The 17,522-nt window shown below is 46.5% G+C and overlaps 1 protein-coding gene across 1 annotated transcript in view; it reads left to right on the top strand.

Annotated features, from left to right (window-relative positions):
* ABCA4 (ATP binding cassette subfamily A member 4) overlaps nt 1-17,522 on the top strand; it is a 125,817-nt gene that overhangs the window by 96,398 nt on the left and 11,897 nt on the right. Inside the window, exons 31-42 of the mRNA XM_054592061.1 lie at nt 1,630-1,724; nt 3,257-3,289; nt 5,090-5,195; nt 5,324-5,398; nt 5,652-5,821; nt 7,377-7,554; nt 10,387-10,502; nt 11,498-11,645; nt 14,588-14,711; nt 15,086-15,215; nt 16,243-16,363; nt 16,817-16,879. Coding sequence (XP_054448036.1) covers nt 1,630-1,724; nt 3,257-3,289; nt 5,090-5,195; nt 5,324-5,398; nt 5,652-5,821; nt 7,377-7,554; nt 10,387-10,502; nt 11,498-11,645; nt 14,588-14,711; nt 15,086-15,215; nt 16,243-16,363; nt 16,817-16,879 — 1,359 coding nt within the window. The remainder of the gene's footprint in view (nt 1-1,629; nt 1,725-3,256; nt 3,290-5,089; nt 5,196-5,323; nt 5,399-5,651; nt 5,822-7,376; nt 7,555-10,386; nt 10,503-11,497; nt 11,646-14,587; nt 14,712-15,085; nt 15,216-16,242; nt 16,364-16,816; nt 16,880-17,522) is intronic.

The raw sequence follows: 17,522 nt of genomic DNA, 5'->3' as shown, positions 1-17,522 counted from the left end.
ACAAGTTACCATAAACTTCCCAGGCACCAGAAACTGTTCCAGCCTAGATCGCACCCAGAGAATTTGGCAGTTCCCTTGAGTGCCAGTCTCAGCTTGAGAGGCAGGGTGACGGAGTGAAAAGAGTGAGGGCAGTGGAGTCCAATAGATGTAGGTTCAAATCCGAGGTCAACCACCTGCAAGTTCTACAACCTGGTGCAAGTTAGCTAACCTTTCTGGACCTCACTTTCTCTGTCAATAAAGTAAAGTAACAATTTCATAAGGATATGAGGATTAAGGAATCTATTGTAATGTATGTAGAGCATTCCACACAGTGCCCAGCACACAGCATTCGGCAGATGCTAATTCTTCTAGCATTAGAGAGAGGAACTGAAGAAAGAGAATTGAAGAAGGAAGTACAATAAAATGGGAAAGGGGGAGGAAGCGATAAAAAGTGTATAAAAGTGAGAAGAGTGGTGTGTGATGATGGTTGTTTTAAAGCCACCAAAAATTCCCATAGCTACCTTTGGTTGACACACAAGGTTCACGACTGACCAGTAGTAACTAAATATCTCATGTTCCCCACTTTAAAGTAATACTGCCACCTGGTGGCCAAACTCATATTCTTTTGAATTCTCTGAAGTCTTTTGATGAACTAGCAGCTGGTCTTGGATGTATTTTGAGGACGACTTGTAAATTGTAAGATATTGTTTGAACTCTTTCACTCATGTCACAAATTCATTGTTTTGTTTATATGCCAGGTACTGATCTGGGTGCTGGGGACAGAGTAGCTAATGAGTCAGCGAAAATCCCAGCTCTCATAAAATTTGTATTATGTAGGATGTAACAGACAAAAACAAGTAAACAGATCAATTGGACAGAAAATTTCAGATGGAGATGAAGATGTAAAGATAACACGACACTGTGTTATGGTACAGAATGACTGGAAATAGAAAATACCTCTCTGAGGAATAAAATTTGGGTTGAGGCTTGAATGATGACAAGCCAGCCCTGTGAGGTGTCCGGGTTGAGCATTCCAGGCACAGGGAACTGGCAAGTGCAGAGCTACTCTGGGAATGAGAGGTGAGCATGTGAGAGGTGAGGAGGGAGAGGAGAGTGGTAGCAGGTGAGCTCAGAGAGCAAGGCAGGGCCAGCTCCCCTGGGCTGTGTCAGCCTTGGTAATAAATTTGGAGGCGATCTTAGTGTTTATGGGAGTGTGGTAAGCAAAGTGCCTGGGGTACTTGACTTGCATTTTTGAAGCTTGGTCTGGCTGCTGGGTGGAGAATGGGTTGCGGAGGGCCAAAGGAGGAATCAGGGAGACCAGTTTGGAAGCTTCTGTAGCTGTCCAGGTGAAATGTAGGTAGAGGTTTGGGCTATGGTGGTCGTAGTGGAAATAGAGAGATGCAGATGTATTGGAGATTTATTTTGGTGCTAGAGCCATTCTATCATATCAATGAGTTGGAGAAAAGGGAGGGATCAAGAATGACTCCCGTATTAATTATGTGGGAACTAGGGAGATGGCAGTGCTTTATTTAGTAGCTTCATTTCCCAGCGGCTGAGTCCATAAATAACTTTTGATGAAGAACAAGCAGTTTCACAAATTGCAAAGCCTTAAATTCCAACATAATTAACACTAATGTCTCATTGCCTCAGAGAGTACAGAGCAGCACTGAAATTCTACAAGACCTCACAGACCGGAACATTTCCGACTTCTTAGTGAAAACGTATCCTGCGCTTATACGAAGCAGGTAAGAAGGGGCCCTGCATGCTTTCCATCCTGGCTCCCTGTAGAAATTATTAACTAAGGATAAAAGATAATTCACTCTCATGATTTATCAACAATCCGGGTAGTGGAATTTTTTTCTTTTTTCTAATTTAAGGGCATCATCCTACAGAAAAAAAAAAACAAAAAAACAATTGAGACCTATGCAAGGAAAATGCAACTTAAGTTTAATTTTGTTTCTGGGTTTTTTTTGGGGGGGGGGTGTTTGGATTAAGTGGTCTTAATGTTTAACCTGTGTACTCTTAAGAGTAAAATTTAGAAGTACAGAATTTACCTAATAACACAGACTCCTATTTTAACTAGTTAAGAAAGAGGCAAAGTTTGGAGGGAGGGATGAACAAGAATAAAGGGGGAAAAGGTAGAGGAAAAAGAAACAAGATGGGAAAGTAAGAAGTAAAAAGCAGAAAGGAAAAAAATGAGACCAAGATAGGACAGAGGCAGTGGCACAGTATCCAAGCGAGCCCACAGGTTGGCCGGGGTAGCTGCGCCTGTCTCACTCTAACTGTAAATTATCACCTGCAGTGCTGCCCTTTAATGTGCCCATGAACTCGTCTCTAAGTGGATTTCTCTCAGCTCTGCAGCTGTTCTCTTCAAGCCCCAGCTGGGGAGGGACTGGCTCACAGCCCCTGTGAGAGTAAGCAGCTTGACAAGAGCGTGCTACCGAGAGGGCTTCGTAGGGAGCCCCAATCCAGGCCTCGTGGGCTCTGGGGCTTTAAAAGAAAACAAACTGTCTAATTTTAGTAGTACTTTTAGTTGCTTCCCCTACCAGGGCCATGCACAAAAAAATAAATGGGCTCAATTAACTAGAACACACTGCAGGTGGTGAAAGCAGCTGCTGAGAGGGCAGGTAGCAAAATAGAGAATGCCAGCCAAACCCAAAAATAAATGCAGTGTGCATAAAATTTATTCAATATTGGGATAAACAACAACCATCCCAAACTTTGTTCTCAGCAGCAAGTTTGCGATATGGAAACTTGGATTTTATCCTTGATGAATAATGATAATTCGTGGACCTGACCTATCAGGTCTACAGTTGACGTCTTGTCATCTTCTATCTTGTCATTTTACCCTTGATTGGCAGGAAGTCAGTCTCTGAGTTTTGGGCTTGGAGTAAGTCAGAACTTGCCCAAGTGTGCACGTGGTCACTAGAGCCTTATTTGTGCAGGCGGAAGAGGAGAGGGCTGCAGACTTCACACTAGCATGATAGTTGCCGTATTACCTGGTTCCAGATGGTCTGACAAATGACCTAACAACAGGGCCACCCAGAAAGCCCAGCACATGGGACGTGACTTGAAGAGCCAGCAGTGGAAACCACCTGTCCTTTATCTGCATGTGTATTTGGCTGGGCTCCTAGGCTGGGCATTTCCATATTGCTTAGATATCAGGAAGGCAAAAATGCCCCCAAGGACTGGGACACCCCCCTGAGTGCTTGGGGAGGAAAGTTAACACCACTGCCATGCTTGTGGTAGTCATTGTATGATTTGTTTTCACTTTTAGCTTAAAGAACAAATTCTGGGTCAATGAACAGAGGTAAGAAACTATTTTTATAAGAAATTAAAATCTCAAATTGATCTATTTAAAACAATTGCATATAAAAAAAAAACCCACACCTCAAAGCCACGTAGATGGAACGTTCTGTATGTGCTCAGGAAGTCACAAGACATGTCCTGAAGGATCTGTGGCTGGAGACACCCGGCACCCCGAAGATGCCCAGTGGTAGGTCTCCTCGAAGGACACAGATGGGAAGTGACATTCTCGAAGAGTTGGTCCAGAGCACTCACACTCAAGGGAGGTTCTGAAAGCCCCACGCGTATAATAGTTTACATACTCATGAGGGGACACAGGACCTATGCCAGCCGTTTCTTGGCCCCTGCTTTTAAGCTTTAGGGAGTCTGGCCCAGCCCCACATTCACCTCGTGACTGAGGCATCCTAGAAACCTAAATGATTCCAGAGGTTTGGAGAACCCTCCAGGGATATTCTAGGAGCGAGCTCTCAGGCTCCCTCAGAAACAGGCCTCTAGAATGAATGCAGAGCTGTTGTCAACTTGATTCTAGACCATAAAAGTGAAATCTAGTTTTTAGAATTGCTCCCTAGAGGGAAGTATGGATCCCCAGCTGAAGCAGAAAGTTGGGGGCAGGGGAGTTCAATTTGAGTCCCCCCTGAGAAATAAAGTTCAGCAAATTTATTTTATTGATCCTGCCATTGAAAGGTTTTAAACCAGAGCGGCACACCCAGATCTGTGTTTGAGCGGGATCACCTGAGGCTTCCAGAGCAGTGAGGAAGACGGGCCAGGGGCGGGAGAGCCCCACGGCTAGGATCTCAGTTAAGCACCCAGGGCGTAAGTGAAGGCAGGAGATGGTGAGGGGCTGACCCACGGAGGGTGGGGTGGAAGAGGCACAGAGCATAGCAGGGCAGGACCGGTCCTGATTAGATTAAGGTGAGCTCAGGGCTGTCAGAAGTGCCTGTTAAGTACAGAAGTGGCACAGGGGAGGAATCATGGTTGGGATGGGGGCAGAGTCAGGAAAGACTTCAAAAATAAGATGACATATGACAAAGGAGTCGGAGTTGGCCTGATGCTCAAGACAGGGAAAGGCACCCCTGGGAATCCAGCAGCCCCGTGGAGGCAACCCAGCCCCTGGCAGCTCTGGAAGTGCCTGGGCGCGGCCGGGATTGGCCGTGTAGGGAAGGCAGGAGGAGAGGCAGGGAGAGGTAAGCAGAGACGAAGCCCAGAAAGGATCAGAACTCCTTTGGAGGCAATAACGAAGCATTACAAGTAGGTTAAAATAGGAACAATAAAATGACAGTAAATGCATGTCTGTCAACAGTTGAATCTAAGAAACAAAATAAACAAGCAGAGCAGAAACAGAATCATAGATTCGGAGAATGTTTTGGTGGTGGCCAGATGGGAGGGGCGTCAGGGGGATGGGTGAAAAAGGTGAGGGATTAAGGAATACATATTTGTTGTTACAGAAGTCACGGGCACGTAAAGTAGAGCACAGGGACTAGAGTAGTCAGAGAACACGTACGCATGACCCATGGGCGTGGACAACGGTGTGGGGATCGCCTGAGGGAGCGGCGAGGGGGTGGCTGGAGGGAGACAAAGGGGGGAAGGTTTGGGACAACTGTAACAGCATAAACAATAAAATATAATTAAAAAAAGAAAGAGAAAAACAAAGTTGGTTTGTAAAGAGGAGCCCTGTTGCTCACTAGCACAGACAATTCCCCCAAAAGTGCACACTTCCCTACGGAGACTGAGAGCCGCTGGCCAGCAGGCAGCCCCACAGACACAGTCGTGGCGCTGACCTGGGGCCTTCTTGTTCCCTTGTCAGGTACGGAGGAATTTCCATTGGAGGAAAGCTCCCGGTTCTCCCCATCACCGGGGAAGCACTTGTTGAATTTTTAAGTGACCTTGGCCAGATAATGAATGTGAGCGGGGTATGTAAACAGAATGGAGATGTGGGTAGGCCTTTCAAAGTGCCAATCATTATGAAACAGAAATTATCATGAGTGCTAAGAGTGAAAATAAAAACCTTCTTGCTTGTTCATTAATTATGATTTTCTAGGGCCCTATCACCAGAGAGGCCTCTAAAGAAATGTCTGCTTTCCTTAAACATCTAGAAACTGAAGACAACATTAAGGTATTACATAGTTTGCCCTAGAGCTAAAAATTCACGTGAGCTGGTTATTTTTATTTTCCCAGATTAATTAAATTCCATCGCATCTCCTGTAGAAATCTAGCATGGAATGTCTTCCAGCTGCCAAATCTTTCCTCCTCCTCACATCCTTTTTCCTGCAGCACATTTTTTTTTTTTTTTGAAACAGCTGTTGGTAGCACAGGGCCTCTGGCATCGTGTCTAGCAAAGCCTCACAAAGCCCGTCTCTGCCTTCCAGGTGTGGTTTAACAACAAAGGCTGGCATGCCATGGTCAGCTTTCTCAACGTGGCCCACAATGCCATCCTACGAGTCAGCCTGCGCCAGGACAGGAACCCTGAGGAGTATGGCATCACCGTCATAAGCCAGCCGCTGAACCTGACCACGGAGCAGCTCTCCGAGATCACAGTGTAAGCCACGATGGCCCCCAACCTCACAACTTCCTGTCCACCTCTCTTCTCTTTTGAGACCTGAGAGGATTTTCACTAACATAAGCTGCTGGGCTGGATAGGAAGGTTTAACCAGGCAAACACAAAAACTAGCAACACTTTGTGTACCAAACTGCTTGGCTGTTCTTTCTCCTCATATTTATTATGGAAGTTTGTTTTGCTTTTTGGTGGGTGGAGTTTACACCAACATTCTTATTGTAGTCTAGGAAGGTTCAGTAAATCTTTCATCTCCCCAGCAGTAATTATCTCATATTCCAGTGACTTCCCTCAGACAGTCAGGCTTTGAAGATGTCGACGGAACCATGCCTTCCTCAAGCTTAGGCTCTTACTGCACAGCTTCAGGAATAAAAACATCCATCTTGTGCAATTTGTAGTACATTTTTAGCCTTTTTGAAGGCAAACTTCTTCTGATAAGCTGTAGGGTCCTCATTTTCCTATTCCAGTACACTGAGTGCCCTGAACACGGGGCCTTCGGCATGCCAAGTGTCGCTGGAAAAGTTGGGCCCTGGACACCCTCCTTTGGATGGTCTCCGGGGCCCTCTACTGAGGAACAATAGTCTGTCCTATGTTTATTCTCACTCAACCTTGCCAAGTCTCTTTCTTGAATCTGAAATATGAAGTAGAAGTCTTCTGTGATTATAAAATGGTGTATGTTCATTAAATAAAGTTTACAGAATATAGAGTTTTAAGAACTTATTATCTATAACCCTATATAGTTTAGGGTATTTCCTCAAAACATTTTTGTGTGTTTCCCTTCAGTCAGTTGTTCTGCTCTTCCTACATGTGTGGATCGTGCTATTTCCAATTTTATAAGAGTATTGACAAGCACAAATGGTGCCTTTGTGGGAATTAAAGGTATTTCCTTCTGTAGGTGGGCACTGTCCCCTGCAGGGTGTCATGGCTTGTATGTGAAGTTCAGGTTGGATTTCGGCCTGCACTTGCCGTCTTAGCCAGATGTCTTCTCCTTGATCCAGGAAAGTGTGAATAGAGACAAGTCCTGTATAATCGGCCCATCCTCTTTTCCCTCAAACTTATCATTGTGAACATTTCCCCATGCTACGATGTGTTTGATGTCCTAAGAGATAACTTACTTCTTTTAACAAAAGAAATAAATTTCAAATATCATATGACTGTCTACCTAGAAAATTCAAGAGAATCTATAGGCAAATTATTAGAATGAAGAAGAGCATTGTAGTATATGACATTAATATAAAAATCCATCTCTATAACCATCAGTAAATAATTTGAAAATGTAATAAAGAGAAAGTTTATCTAGACTTTCATATTGAAATAGAACAATAGTCAACATTGACATGGAATAGAAAACCCAAAAATACTCACTTAACTTTAACCCACTTTAAGACAGTTGAATGAAATGACAAATGTCAGGCTATGGAAGGGGATTCAGGAGGCTGTTGCCATTGGGTGAGCCTCCCCAGAACCTGACTTTGTTTTTCTCCTGCATCTGCTCCTCCTCCTTCACCTCTCTCTGCCTGTATCTCCTGTCCTGCTGCAGGCTGACCTCTTCTGTGGATGCTGTGGTTGCTATCTGCGTTATTTTTGCCATGTCCTTTGTTCCAGCCAGCTTTGTCCTTTATTTGATCCAGGAGAGAGTGAACAAAGCCCAGCACCTCCAGTTTGTCAGTGGAGTGAGCCCTACCACCTACTGGCTGACCAACTTCCTCTGGGACATCGTAAGCGTCAGGTCATGGTGCCCCTCTCACTCCACTGGCCTAAGGGGTGGGCGCTTATGTCTACCCTGACTGAGGGACAAGCAGGGCGGGGCTCTCACACTGCCAGGATTGCTGGAAGGTGCTGTGCGAAGAGCCCTGTGTATCTGCTGTCTGTTGACGTCTTAGAAAGACACAGAACTTGGAGCCTTAAGCTAGGGAAGAACATGAGGCTCAGGTCGACAGCTGCTGAGAGGGGGCTCTGCATGCCCTGCCTCAAGGGGCCTTCTGACCCACCCAACAATGACTGCCCTTCTTGAGGATAATCTGGAGCTGAAGAAGTAATACCAAACAGACCTTCACCCCGCATCCTCTTCTTAAATCCTGCCCCGCCCCCAAAGGGGTAATGAGGGAACTTCCCTGTGGCAGAGTCACCAGATAAATATAGGACACCCGGTTAAATTTGAATTTCAGATAAATAATGAATTTTTACTGTTTCATCCCCAAATACTGCATGAAACATAGTTATACTGAAAAAGTTATTTTTGTTTATCTGAAATTCAAACTAGGTATCCTATATTTTTATTTGGTAAATCTACCCAATGGCCTTATTTTGTTTTCTCAAAGTAGCCGGACTTTTTCTGTATCAGTTAAGCCACAATGTTAGAGAAAATGAAAAAAATTATTTAGCAAATCAACAGCAGACTACACCATTTTCACAATCAGTATTGGAGGAGGCAGGGTGGGGTAATTCATGACAGGCTGTGGGGTTAAAATTAATTGGCAGCAAAGACCTAGTTATAATATAGTAGAGGTCAATATGACAGCCAGTCTATTCTGGGTGTCTTGGGTAATGAGATCCTTTGTTTTATTTATCTCAACATTCTAAGACTAACTTGAGTCCCCACTTCATGTGATGATAAGATACATTATGATGGAGACCAACACAAACAACCTTCTCCACTATGACTTTTACTAATGATAGCAAATGCTAAAATTCCTAGAGACATAATTTATTTTATCTTACTCGGCTTATGAAGCAGCCATCACTTGACAATACAACACCAGAAATTTTAGGTAGCAACTAAGTTCTTTCCTCTCTTTTCTGTCTGTTCATGAAAAAAACACTCATGGGAGGTCAGGTTCTACAAGCCTCACTTTGGACAAAAGCATTACTTCGTGAAGCCCATATTGACATCATGCTTTGAATGTGGAAAGAACTAGGCTCACCTGCACCGAAAAGTTATTAAAGTGCTAGTTTTTCACTCTGCTTTTTTTAAAAGACAAGGAATAGAATTTACACTTGGGACTGACCCATGCATGTACCTGGCTACAGACAGAGATGTCTGAGCCTAAGGAGAGAGATGTGGAGAGAAGGACACAGTGGTGCCTTGGGGGGAGGCGATACTAGCAAAGCAGACACCCAATGATGTGTTAGAAAATGGCAGCATGATGTCAGCAGACGGCCTGATGCTTCAAGTCTAGCCTGGGATTCAGACTCCGGGATTCGCCGTGTTGGAGCTTAGCCCCGCCGTTAGCCAGTGGCAAAGAGGCACCACGTGCCTGGGGCTGATACTGAAGGAGTGAACACTCACTGTTTCTATCATCCACTCAGCACATATATGATATCTTAAATTCTTTTTATTTATATTATGTTTTTTCTTTTAAATGTCGAAACAATAGCAAACTTACCGAAATGTTGCAAGGACAGTTCAAAACTCTTTTTCAGTCATTTGAGAGTAGCTTTCCAGTCAGATGCCCCTACACACATGTACGTGCACACAGACACACACTCACATACACACCAGCACCTCTACTGTAACCAGCATTCATGCTTCACCTCTATCTAAGCCTTAGACCCCACTCAGGTTTTGTCAATTGCCTGAATATTGTCTTTTATGGAAAAGGATCCATGAGTATCTCAGTATCATGCTTTGAATTTACTTGTCCTGTCTCTCCAGGCTCCCTCAGCCTGGAATGTTTCATCAGTTTTTCTTTGATACATCTGTCTATACACTGAACGTTATGGGCTCACTAAAACCTCTAGTTCCAATCCAATACCATAGGCTCATTATAGCTTTCCAGGTTTCCATATTTGTAATTCCCTTCTCCACAAGTGAGACACCAGCTTCTGTCACCTCAACTCATTTAGCTATCTGAGCAATATACCCATATAAAAAAGCCCCACATCTCTGCCACTGTCCCCTCCACCATGTGGACACCCTCCTCCCCTGTCTCCAGCCAACCGCACGTGGAGAAGGTCCTCTTCATTCTGCTCTGGCTCGACACCCTCCACCAGCTCAGCACCCTCCTCACCCCACTGGGGCCCTAGCACCCCGCTAGCCCACCCTCTGTGAGACACCCTCTCACCCTTTTCAGGGTCTCATCCTGTTTGGGACCACTGTTACTCCACCCCAGACCCTGCCACGGCTCCCCATCTTTCCCTGCCCATCCTGGTGGCTTTAGGACTGAACTGTGTAGGAAGGAAAGAGAAGGAGAAAAGCAATGAAAGGGTATCATTTATTTGAGCTTCATGAGGCCAACGACCAGATCTTAAGTTTTTCTGAATTCTGGAGACATATTTAGTAGAATCAATAAGACTTCCTGACCAATTAGAAAGAGAGAATGAGGTAAGAGGTAGAATTTTATCATTCATCCTTTTCAAAGATACAAACTGAAGGTCCCCTGCACAGGGAGGTGGGTGGGGTGGGAGGACTAAGGACAACTTAACGTATGTTTGCTAACAAAGAACTATTTAGACAAATAGAATCAGAACCCCAGACCATATGCGCTGGAGGAGCTGGCCCAGTCCTCTTTGACAGACAGGAAACAGAAACCTCCTCTTCTTTCTTTCAGATGAATTATGCTGTGAGTGCTGCCCTAGTGGTGGGCATCTTCATCGGGTTTCAGAAGAAAGCCTACACTTCTCCAAACAATCTTCCTGCCCTTGTTGCCTTGCTCATGTTGTACGGGTGAGTTTTTTGGGCCATTGGATAATGCCATCAAAAGGGAAGCCAGAGGAGGAGCATGATCTCTTGACAGAAAACCGGGATTTCTGGTGGCAAGGTTAGCTTCCAGCCTCCAGCACGCTCTTCAGGTTGACCAGAAACCTGTCTGGCTTCAGTTTCTGACTCCATGCATGGAGGCGTCCCTGAGGCTCGGCCCACTCAGGGACTATGGCGGTGCCCCACATGGCCTGAATCTTCTTCCATTCCAACTGCCTTAACCAAAATCTGGGAATCTGTCACTCCCTCATTTCTCATCCAGCTATGATTCTGATTCTTTTGTGGCCAATCTATCCATCTCAGTGTCTCCACCTATGCTGGCCAAGAGTTATTTGCACAGCAGAAGACTCCAGCTGAAAAGCTGTTCCTGGGTCAGGGCAGGAGGATGTCACAGAGATTGAATTCAGTGGAACTGTAGAGCAAAGCGTGCAACTTTATGTCCAGGCCTGCCACATACCACCTGCGTGCCGTGGACAAGTAATACTCCTCATCTAGGCCTCAGTTTTCTTAGCTGGCCCTTCCTGTGTGGGTCGGTAGAGTCCTACCAGAGCAATGGTCTCCATTTACTTCTACTGAAAAGGGAATTCAGGCACCAGTGTGACTGTGGTGCATCCTCTCCAGTGAACTGTGAAAATGAGCCTGTTGGGATCTCAGCACAGCTTTGCAGGGTAGGCAGCGCTCCAATGCATCATATAAGGCTTTATAATTTATGTACATTCACAGTTGCTATCTCATTTGCTCCTCACAAACACCCCACGAGATGGTCAGGGACGGCCTTATTATCTCAATTCAAAGATGGTGAACAAAGACCAAGGGGGTGGAGCATCTCTTTGGTCTCCCTGGGACTCTAACCAGCTTAAACATTTCACCTCATGTGTGAGAGGAAAGCATTGTATCTAGGGGTACAGCAGGTGGAATGGAAACTGGCACTCTGTGCCACTGAGTTGTGTCATTTCACACAGATGGGCAGTCATTCCCATGATGTACCCAGCATCCTTCCTGTTTGATGTCCCCAGCACAGCCTATGTGGCCTTGTCTTGTGCTAATCTGTTCATCGGCATCAACAGCAGTGCCATCACCTTCATCTTGGAACTATTTGAGAATAACCAGGTGAGCATGACTTTCTTGGCTTCCTTGTTTGGTTACTAGGACACTAGAGAGTATGTGATGGTAAAGCAGAGACATGGGCGAGCACCATCGGGACAAGCTTAGGACGTAAATGAATGTTGTTTCCTCCCTCCCTCCCTCTCTCCCTCCGTTCCTTCCCTCCTTCTCTCCTTTTTTTCTTTCTTTAAACACCTTATTCATGTTTGTACTCTAGAGTCATGGTTTTCTGGGCTCATTCTCCAGCTATAAATGACCTTTCATGATTTTAATCTTTTATTAGATTAATAAAATTAATCTAATAATCCTTCAAGATTTTATTGAGGACTTTGGGTATTAGGTTTTCTACACATACCAGAGCATTCATGTATTTTCAAAATTTAAAACGAGCTAAATGGCATATAACGAAAAGTCTCCTTCCTACTCCTGTTTCGCAATCATCTATTTCCCTTCTCCAGAGGCAACCTTTCATTTGAGTTTCTTATGTGTTCTGGAGACATATAAGCAAATACAAATGTACTCTTCCTCCACTTCCTTTTTAAAAATTAATTAATTAATTAATTAATTTTTAGAGAGAGGGAAAGGTAGGGAGAAAGAAAGGGAGAGAAACATCAATGCAAGAGAGGAACATTAACCAGTTGCCTTTTTCGCGTGCCCCAACAGGGGACCAAACCTACAACCCAGGATTGTGCCAAGACCAGGAATCGAACTGGAGACCTTTTGCTTTGCAGGATGATGCCCAACCAACTGAGCCACACTGGTCGGGGCTCTTTCTCCACTTGCTTATGCAATTTGTAACAGATTAATATATACTATTCTACATGAAAATTAATCCTGAGGGTAGGGTTAGGAATTTATGGTGCTGAATGAGTCCTTTTATGACCCATAAAGTCCAGTTGTCCCATCCATAGCCCCCAGACTTCTCTTTTCCCAGGAAGAACTGGCCAGACTGAATCATGAACACAACGGCAGTGGCTACAGGGCCGTGTCTGAGCCCTGGCTGTGGCTGTCCTGGGAACCTTCCCAAGGCCTGCTGGTCTCGCCCATGCACCTGTGTCCCCAGTGGCCTGTCTAGCCTTTCCTTCCCTCATGAGGTCTCCGCAGTTCAAAGGGTGGGTCCCAGCCAGCGCCTCTGCTGTCCTGCAGCCCTTGTCCCCACTCCTGCTTCTGGGCCCTGCTGGGAGGACCCAAAGCAAGTCTGCACTAACCACCGTGTCTTGTGGCTTCCCGACAGTGATGCTTCCCAAATCTTGTCAGGCTTTCTGTGGCCATGAAGCAACGAACAACCCCTCCCCTTCTGTGCCATGACTGATAAAACATATACCATGTCACAGTCAGACCCCAGAGGGAGGTGGAGAAGAACACTGACCCCCCACCTGTACCCCCACAGGGGCCAGAGCATCCTGGCAGACTGAAGTGGCTGCTCTTCAGAGCTGTTTTTGTCACAGCTCACAGCCAACTCAGTCTTAAGAGAGTACGTTACTTCAGAAAAATTAAATAATAAGCTTAAACTATTCAAAACATTCTCCCTCCTGCCGGCTGCTCTCATTTAGCCACCATGTACTGAGCGCACCCTCCTCCCCTGCAGAAAAGCTGGTTGCTCTCACATAAGTTCTCACACAGATGCTGTGGAAATACCCAGTATCCCAGTGGAGGCCCCCCAGGTCCCCGTAGCTGCTGTCCCTTCTCAGTCAAGAGGTGTCAACTAAGTGAACACCACGTGATGGATGTGCCAATATGAACAAGCATGACCCACTCAAGCTTCCCTCCAGAACTCCCCTTCCAGTCAGGAAATGACCGGCACACCACATATCCCGTGTTCCGTATGACAGGACATCAAAGGGGTGACACAGATAAACGCTACAGGTCAGAGAGGGCCCAAAAGAGCTGGGCTGCAGGGCTCTGGAGAACCTCGGTGGAGGAAATTCAATTTAAACCTGGTCTGGGATAAGTAGAATTTTATTCACCCACTTAATAGATAGTGAAGTGTCTACTATGAACTAATCATTGCACAAGGCACTTAGGAAGGACAACAAACGATTAGGACCCAGTCCCTGTTCTGCAAGAGCAACTGACTAAGGAGGAAAGTAGGGAGGTAAGAAATAATTCACCCTGGTAATAGGGGAAGTGTTCTAAGAGAGGAGTAGGTATTTTACCATGCAAACGTGGAAAGGCTTATGAGAGTAGGGGTTACTGGAGCCAGCTTTGTAAACAAAGGCATTTTTCCTGCTAATAGCAACAGTTAACAGAAGCTGCAAGTGCAAATGCCCAGAGACAAAAGAGCAGAGTGCCTTTCTGTAAGGGCAGGGAGCAGGGGGAGGCTATGCAGTGGGAATCGGCCAGAGAGCGGCGGCAGTGGCCTCTTCTGCCTCATCTCTGTGTCTTCTCTGCCTTCCTGGGGGAGGCTCTGCCTGACACACCAAGGCGAAGGCAGCAAGCACCGTCTGCACACCCAAAAACACGTTTCCCCAGCTCAGTGCAGACACCAGAGAGGTCCTCTGCCGTCCCGCACACAGCCTGGAGCTGTCCTGTGGGAGCTGAGCAAGAGAGCTGGGACGTGCTCCACAGGCCCTCTCCCCTTTGGTCAAAGCTGGGTGGCAGTGACGGCTCACAGCTGTGCTGAAGCAGAGAGAGCCTGGGTCACATTCCCAGCCACTATTGCACCTCCTGGTAACAAGTGCCCTGGAGGGCTTGTGGGTAATTTCAGAATCTGCATTGAGCTCCCAACGGGCTACCTGGGAGGCTCCCCAAGAGGCACCTCCTATGGGTATTTCAGAACTTTTCTACTTTGTGACAAAGCTCTCCTGTGGACAGTCTGGCTGTTAGGCCCCTCTGTCTACAGTCCTTCCCCTGGTCCTTTCCTGGGAGGGCATCCAGGCCCCACCCCGTTCAGGAGAGGGCAATGGCCTTGGCGCCATTCCTGATCACTCTGCTTTTCTGTGTTTCAGATGCTGCTCAGATTCAGTGCCATGTTGCGGAAGCTGCTCATTATCTTCCCCCACTTCTGCCTGGGCCGGGGCCTCATTGACCTGGCACTGAGCCAGGCCATGACTGACGTCTGTGCCCGGTTTGGTGGGTGGCAGTCAAGGCCAGTCGAGCATGGCCCTGGGTGCTATGAGGCTGGGAGGGCTGAAGCAGAAGTCTCTAGGCCAAACCTGCAGCCTGGGCTGAGGGCACCTGGCTGGTGTGGGCTGTCCTGCTGCGTAGGAGGGCTCGAGGCGCCTCTGTTTCCTTCGCTGAGGAGCCACAGGAGGGGTTGAGAGTGGGCTCTTCTCTTCCCTCCTCTGACCTGAGGAGCCAAGATGAGGCCTGTATTTGGCTCTTCCTTAATTCCTCGCATAAGCCCTGTTCCAGCTGAGCCAAGTGTTGAAACTAGGCCTTTAGGGGCAGTTGGGGCAGCAGAGTAGACTTAATTCCTGTCACTTTCTGGTGGCCTCTGTCTCCAGGTGAGGAGAACTCTTCAAATCCGTTCCAGTGGGACCTTATTGGAAAGAGCCTGGTTGCCATGGCGGTAGAAGGGGTAGTGTACTTCCTCCTGACCCTCCTCATGCAGCACCACTTCTTCCTCACCCGATGGTACGTTCGTGACGCTGCCCTGAGGATGTCAACACCCGAGATGTGGCTTTACATTCGTCTAGCCATCCTCTCCTCACGCGCCCCATACCGCAATGGTTCTTACATTCTCAAAGACTGGCTTGCTCTGAGCAACACAAGAAGACACACACAAAATCGGCACAAAAGAATTTGTAAAGAACCTGAACTTCAAAGTATTTAAAATACGATACTATTAGTTTCAATCACTAATATTTAATCCCTCCTTTAATTAACAGATCGTCATTTTAAATTGGATGATAGTATTGCCAATGAGGATGGTTAAGGGGTATTCAAACTACAACTGTGTGCATTCACAGAAAATAGACCAAGGAGGACCCATTGCCAATTAAAGACGTGAGAGTAGGGACAGGATGGGGAGGAAGGGAGCAATATGGGGGAGATATGAGATGCGTGCAGCCCGGAGCAATGCGTACGGTGTCCCCCGGGGGTGGGGGGCTGCCAACCGTGACTAGCCCAGCTGTCCTTCCCCAGGCTGTTGCCCCAGAACCTGCCCCATCCTGAGGGGGTGCTCAGGTTTCCGGAAGGCAGCCCCTTGGCAATCCCAGCTGACCTTGCCAGCTCTGCCCGGAGGACTGAACTACAAATCACAGGGCCCTCAGGGCAAGCTTTCCTGAACGCTGGTTTTTTTCTTCTCCTTTTAACATCTCAGGCTGAGTCTGGCCACATGTAAATTAAATATTCAGAGGACTTGTTTTTAGGTGTGGATCTAGAGGGAATTGAGTTATTAGAAATAAATCTACCATCCTACTCAGAGGGCTGTGAGAATTGAATGAAATAGGGACTAGAACGTGGGGCCGACTCCGAGTTTGATCACTTGCTCTCTGTGCCCAATGCCTCTCCTCTTGTGAGTCCTTTTAAGAATTCAAGTCTCAGGGGATAGGAAGCCAGGCTGGAGCAGCAGCGACGGCATGGGAAGAAGGTGGGAGCAAGGGGACAGAGCTGAGGGCACTGTGCACCAGCCCAATCCTGTCCCCTTTCCCTCTTGCAGGATGGCCGAGCCCACTAGGGAGCCCATCATGGATGAAGATGATGATGTGGCTGAAGAAAGACAAAGAATTATTAGTGGGGGAAATAAAACTGATATCTTAAGTCTAAATGAACTAACCAAGGTAAGAAAATAGGTGTAGGCATGTTCATCCGGCCATGCCAGTTGGACCCAGAGATAGCACAGTGTTATGTTGTCAATTGCCTTCTGTAGAATAAGCACTATGCCTATGGGAGCAATTCATTTTTCTAATTTTATGTGGGCCTGTCACTTTTGTGTTTAGCTTGTCTTCCAAAAAACATAGGATTCAAATGTGCTTTCCCTAGGATTCGCCTTGGGGACCGACATAGGGCCTCAGTGGGAGCTGCTACAACTGAGCCTCGCTAATCTTTCTCGGTCACTTTCTGTGCAGGGCCAGTTCCAAGCCTTCTGGGGCTCAAGGCACCTCTCTGAATGCCCTTGTTAATCTGCAACCTCTTCGTGATGGTAGTTTTCACTGAAGCCATTCTTTGCTCTCTCCTGCCTTCCCTGCTTTAACCCTCTCTCAGTCCTCAGTCCCATGTCTCTGACGTTGCAGGTTTATTCGGGCACCTCCAGCCCAGCGGTGGACAGGCTGTGTGTGGGAGTCCGACCTGGAGAGGTACGTACATGGCACGTCACCCAGGGAAGGGCTCAGAGCATCAGCTCCTGTGCATGTCTTCTCCCTCTAAAGCCGAGCTACCAAAGAAATATAAAACACAAGTCACCATAGGTCATTTTAACTTTTCTCGTAGCCACAGAAGAAAGATAGAAACCAGTGAAATTAATCTGAATTACTTATTTTATCCAATATATTTGAAATATTATTTCAACATGTAATTCATATAAAGCATTGTTTATGAGGTACTTTTGTTTTGTTCTAAGTCTGGGATGTCCAACCTGTGGCCTGTAGGCCGCATACAGCCCAGGGTGACTGTGAATGTGGCCCAACACAAAATCATAAATTTACTTAAAACATTATGGGATTTCTTTTTGTGATTACATGTCACAACATACTAATGTGTGGCCCAAGATATCTCTTCTCCCAGTGTGGCACAAAGATGCCAAAAGTGTGGATGTTCCTGTTCTAAGTCTTCAAAATCCAGTGTGTTTTGTACTTACATATCAGTGTGTTTTGCAGCACATATCACTTCAGACTGGGCGCATTTTTAGTGCTCCGTAGCCACTGTAGGGGAGGAAAGTCCTCTTCCCTACCACCATTCTAGGCTCTCGGGCTCCATAAATTGATCTGACAAAAGACAGAT

The sequence above is a fragment of the Pteronotus mesoamericanus genome, unplaced genomic scaffold (genome assembly GCF_021234165.1).
Source record: "Pteronotus mesoamericanus isolate MK-2021 breed Mesoamerican mustached bat unplaced genomic scaffold, CSHL_Meso_final scaffold_31, whole genome shotgun sequence".
Taxonomy (NCBI): domain Eukaryota; kingdom Metazoa; phylum Chordata; class Mammalia; order Chiroptera; family Mormoopidae; genus Pteronotus; species Pteronotus mesoamericanus.
Note: the sequence above shows the minus strand (reverse complement) of the source record. Positions and strands in the feature narration are given on the sequence as shown.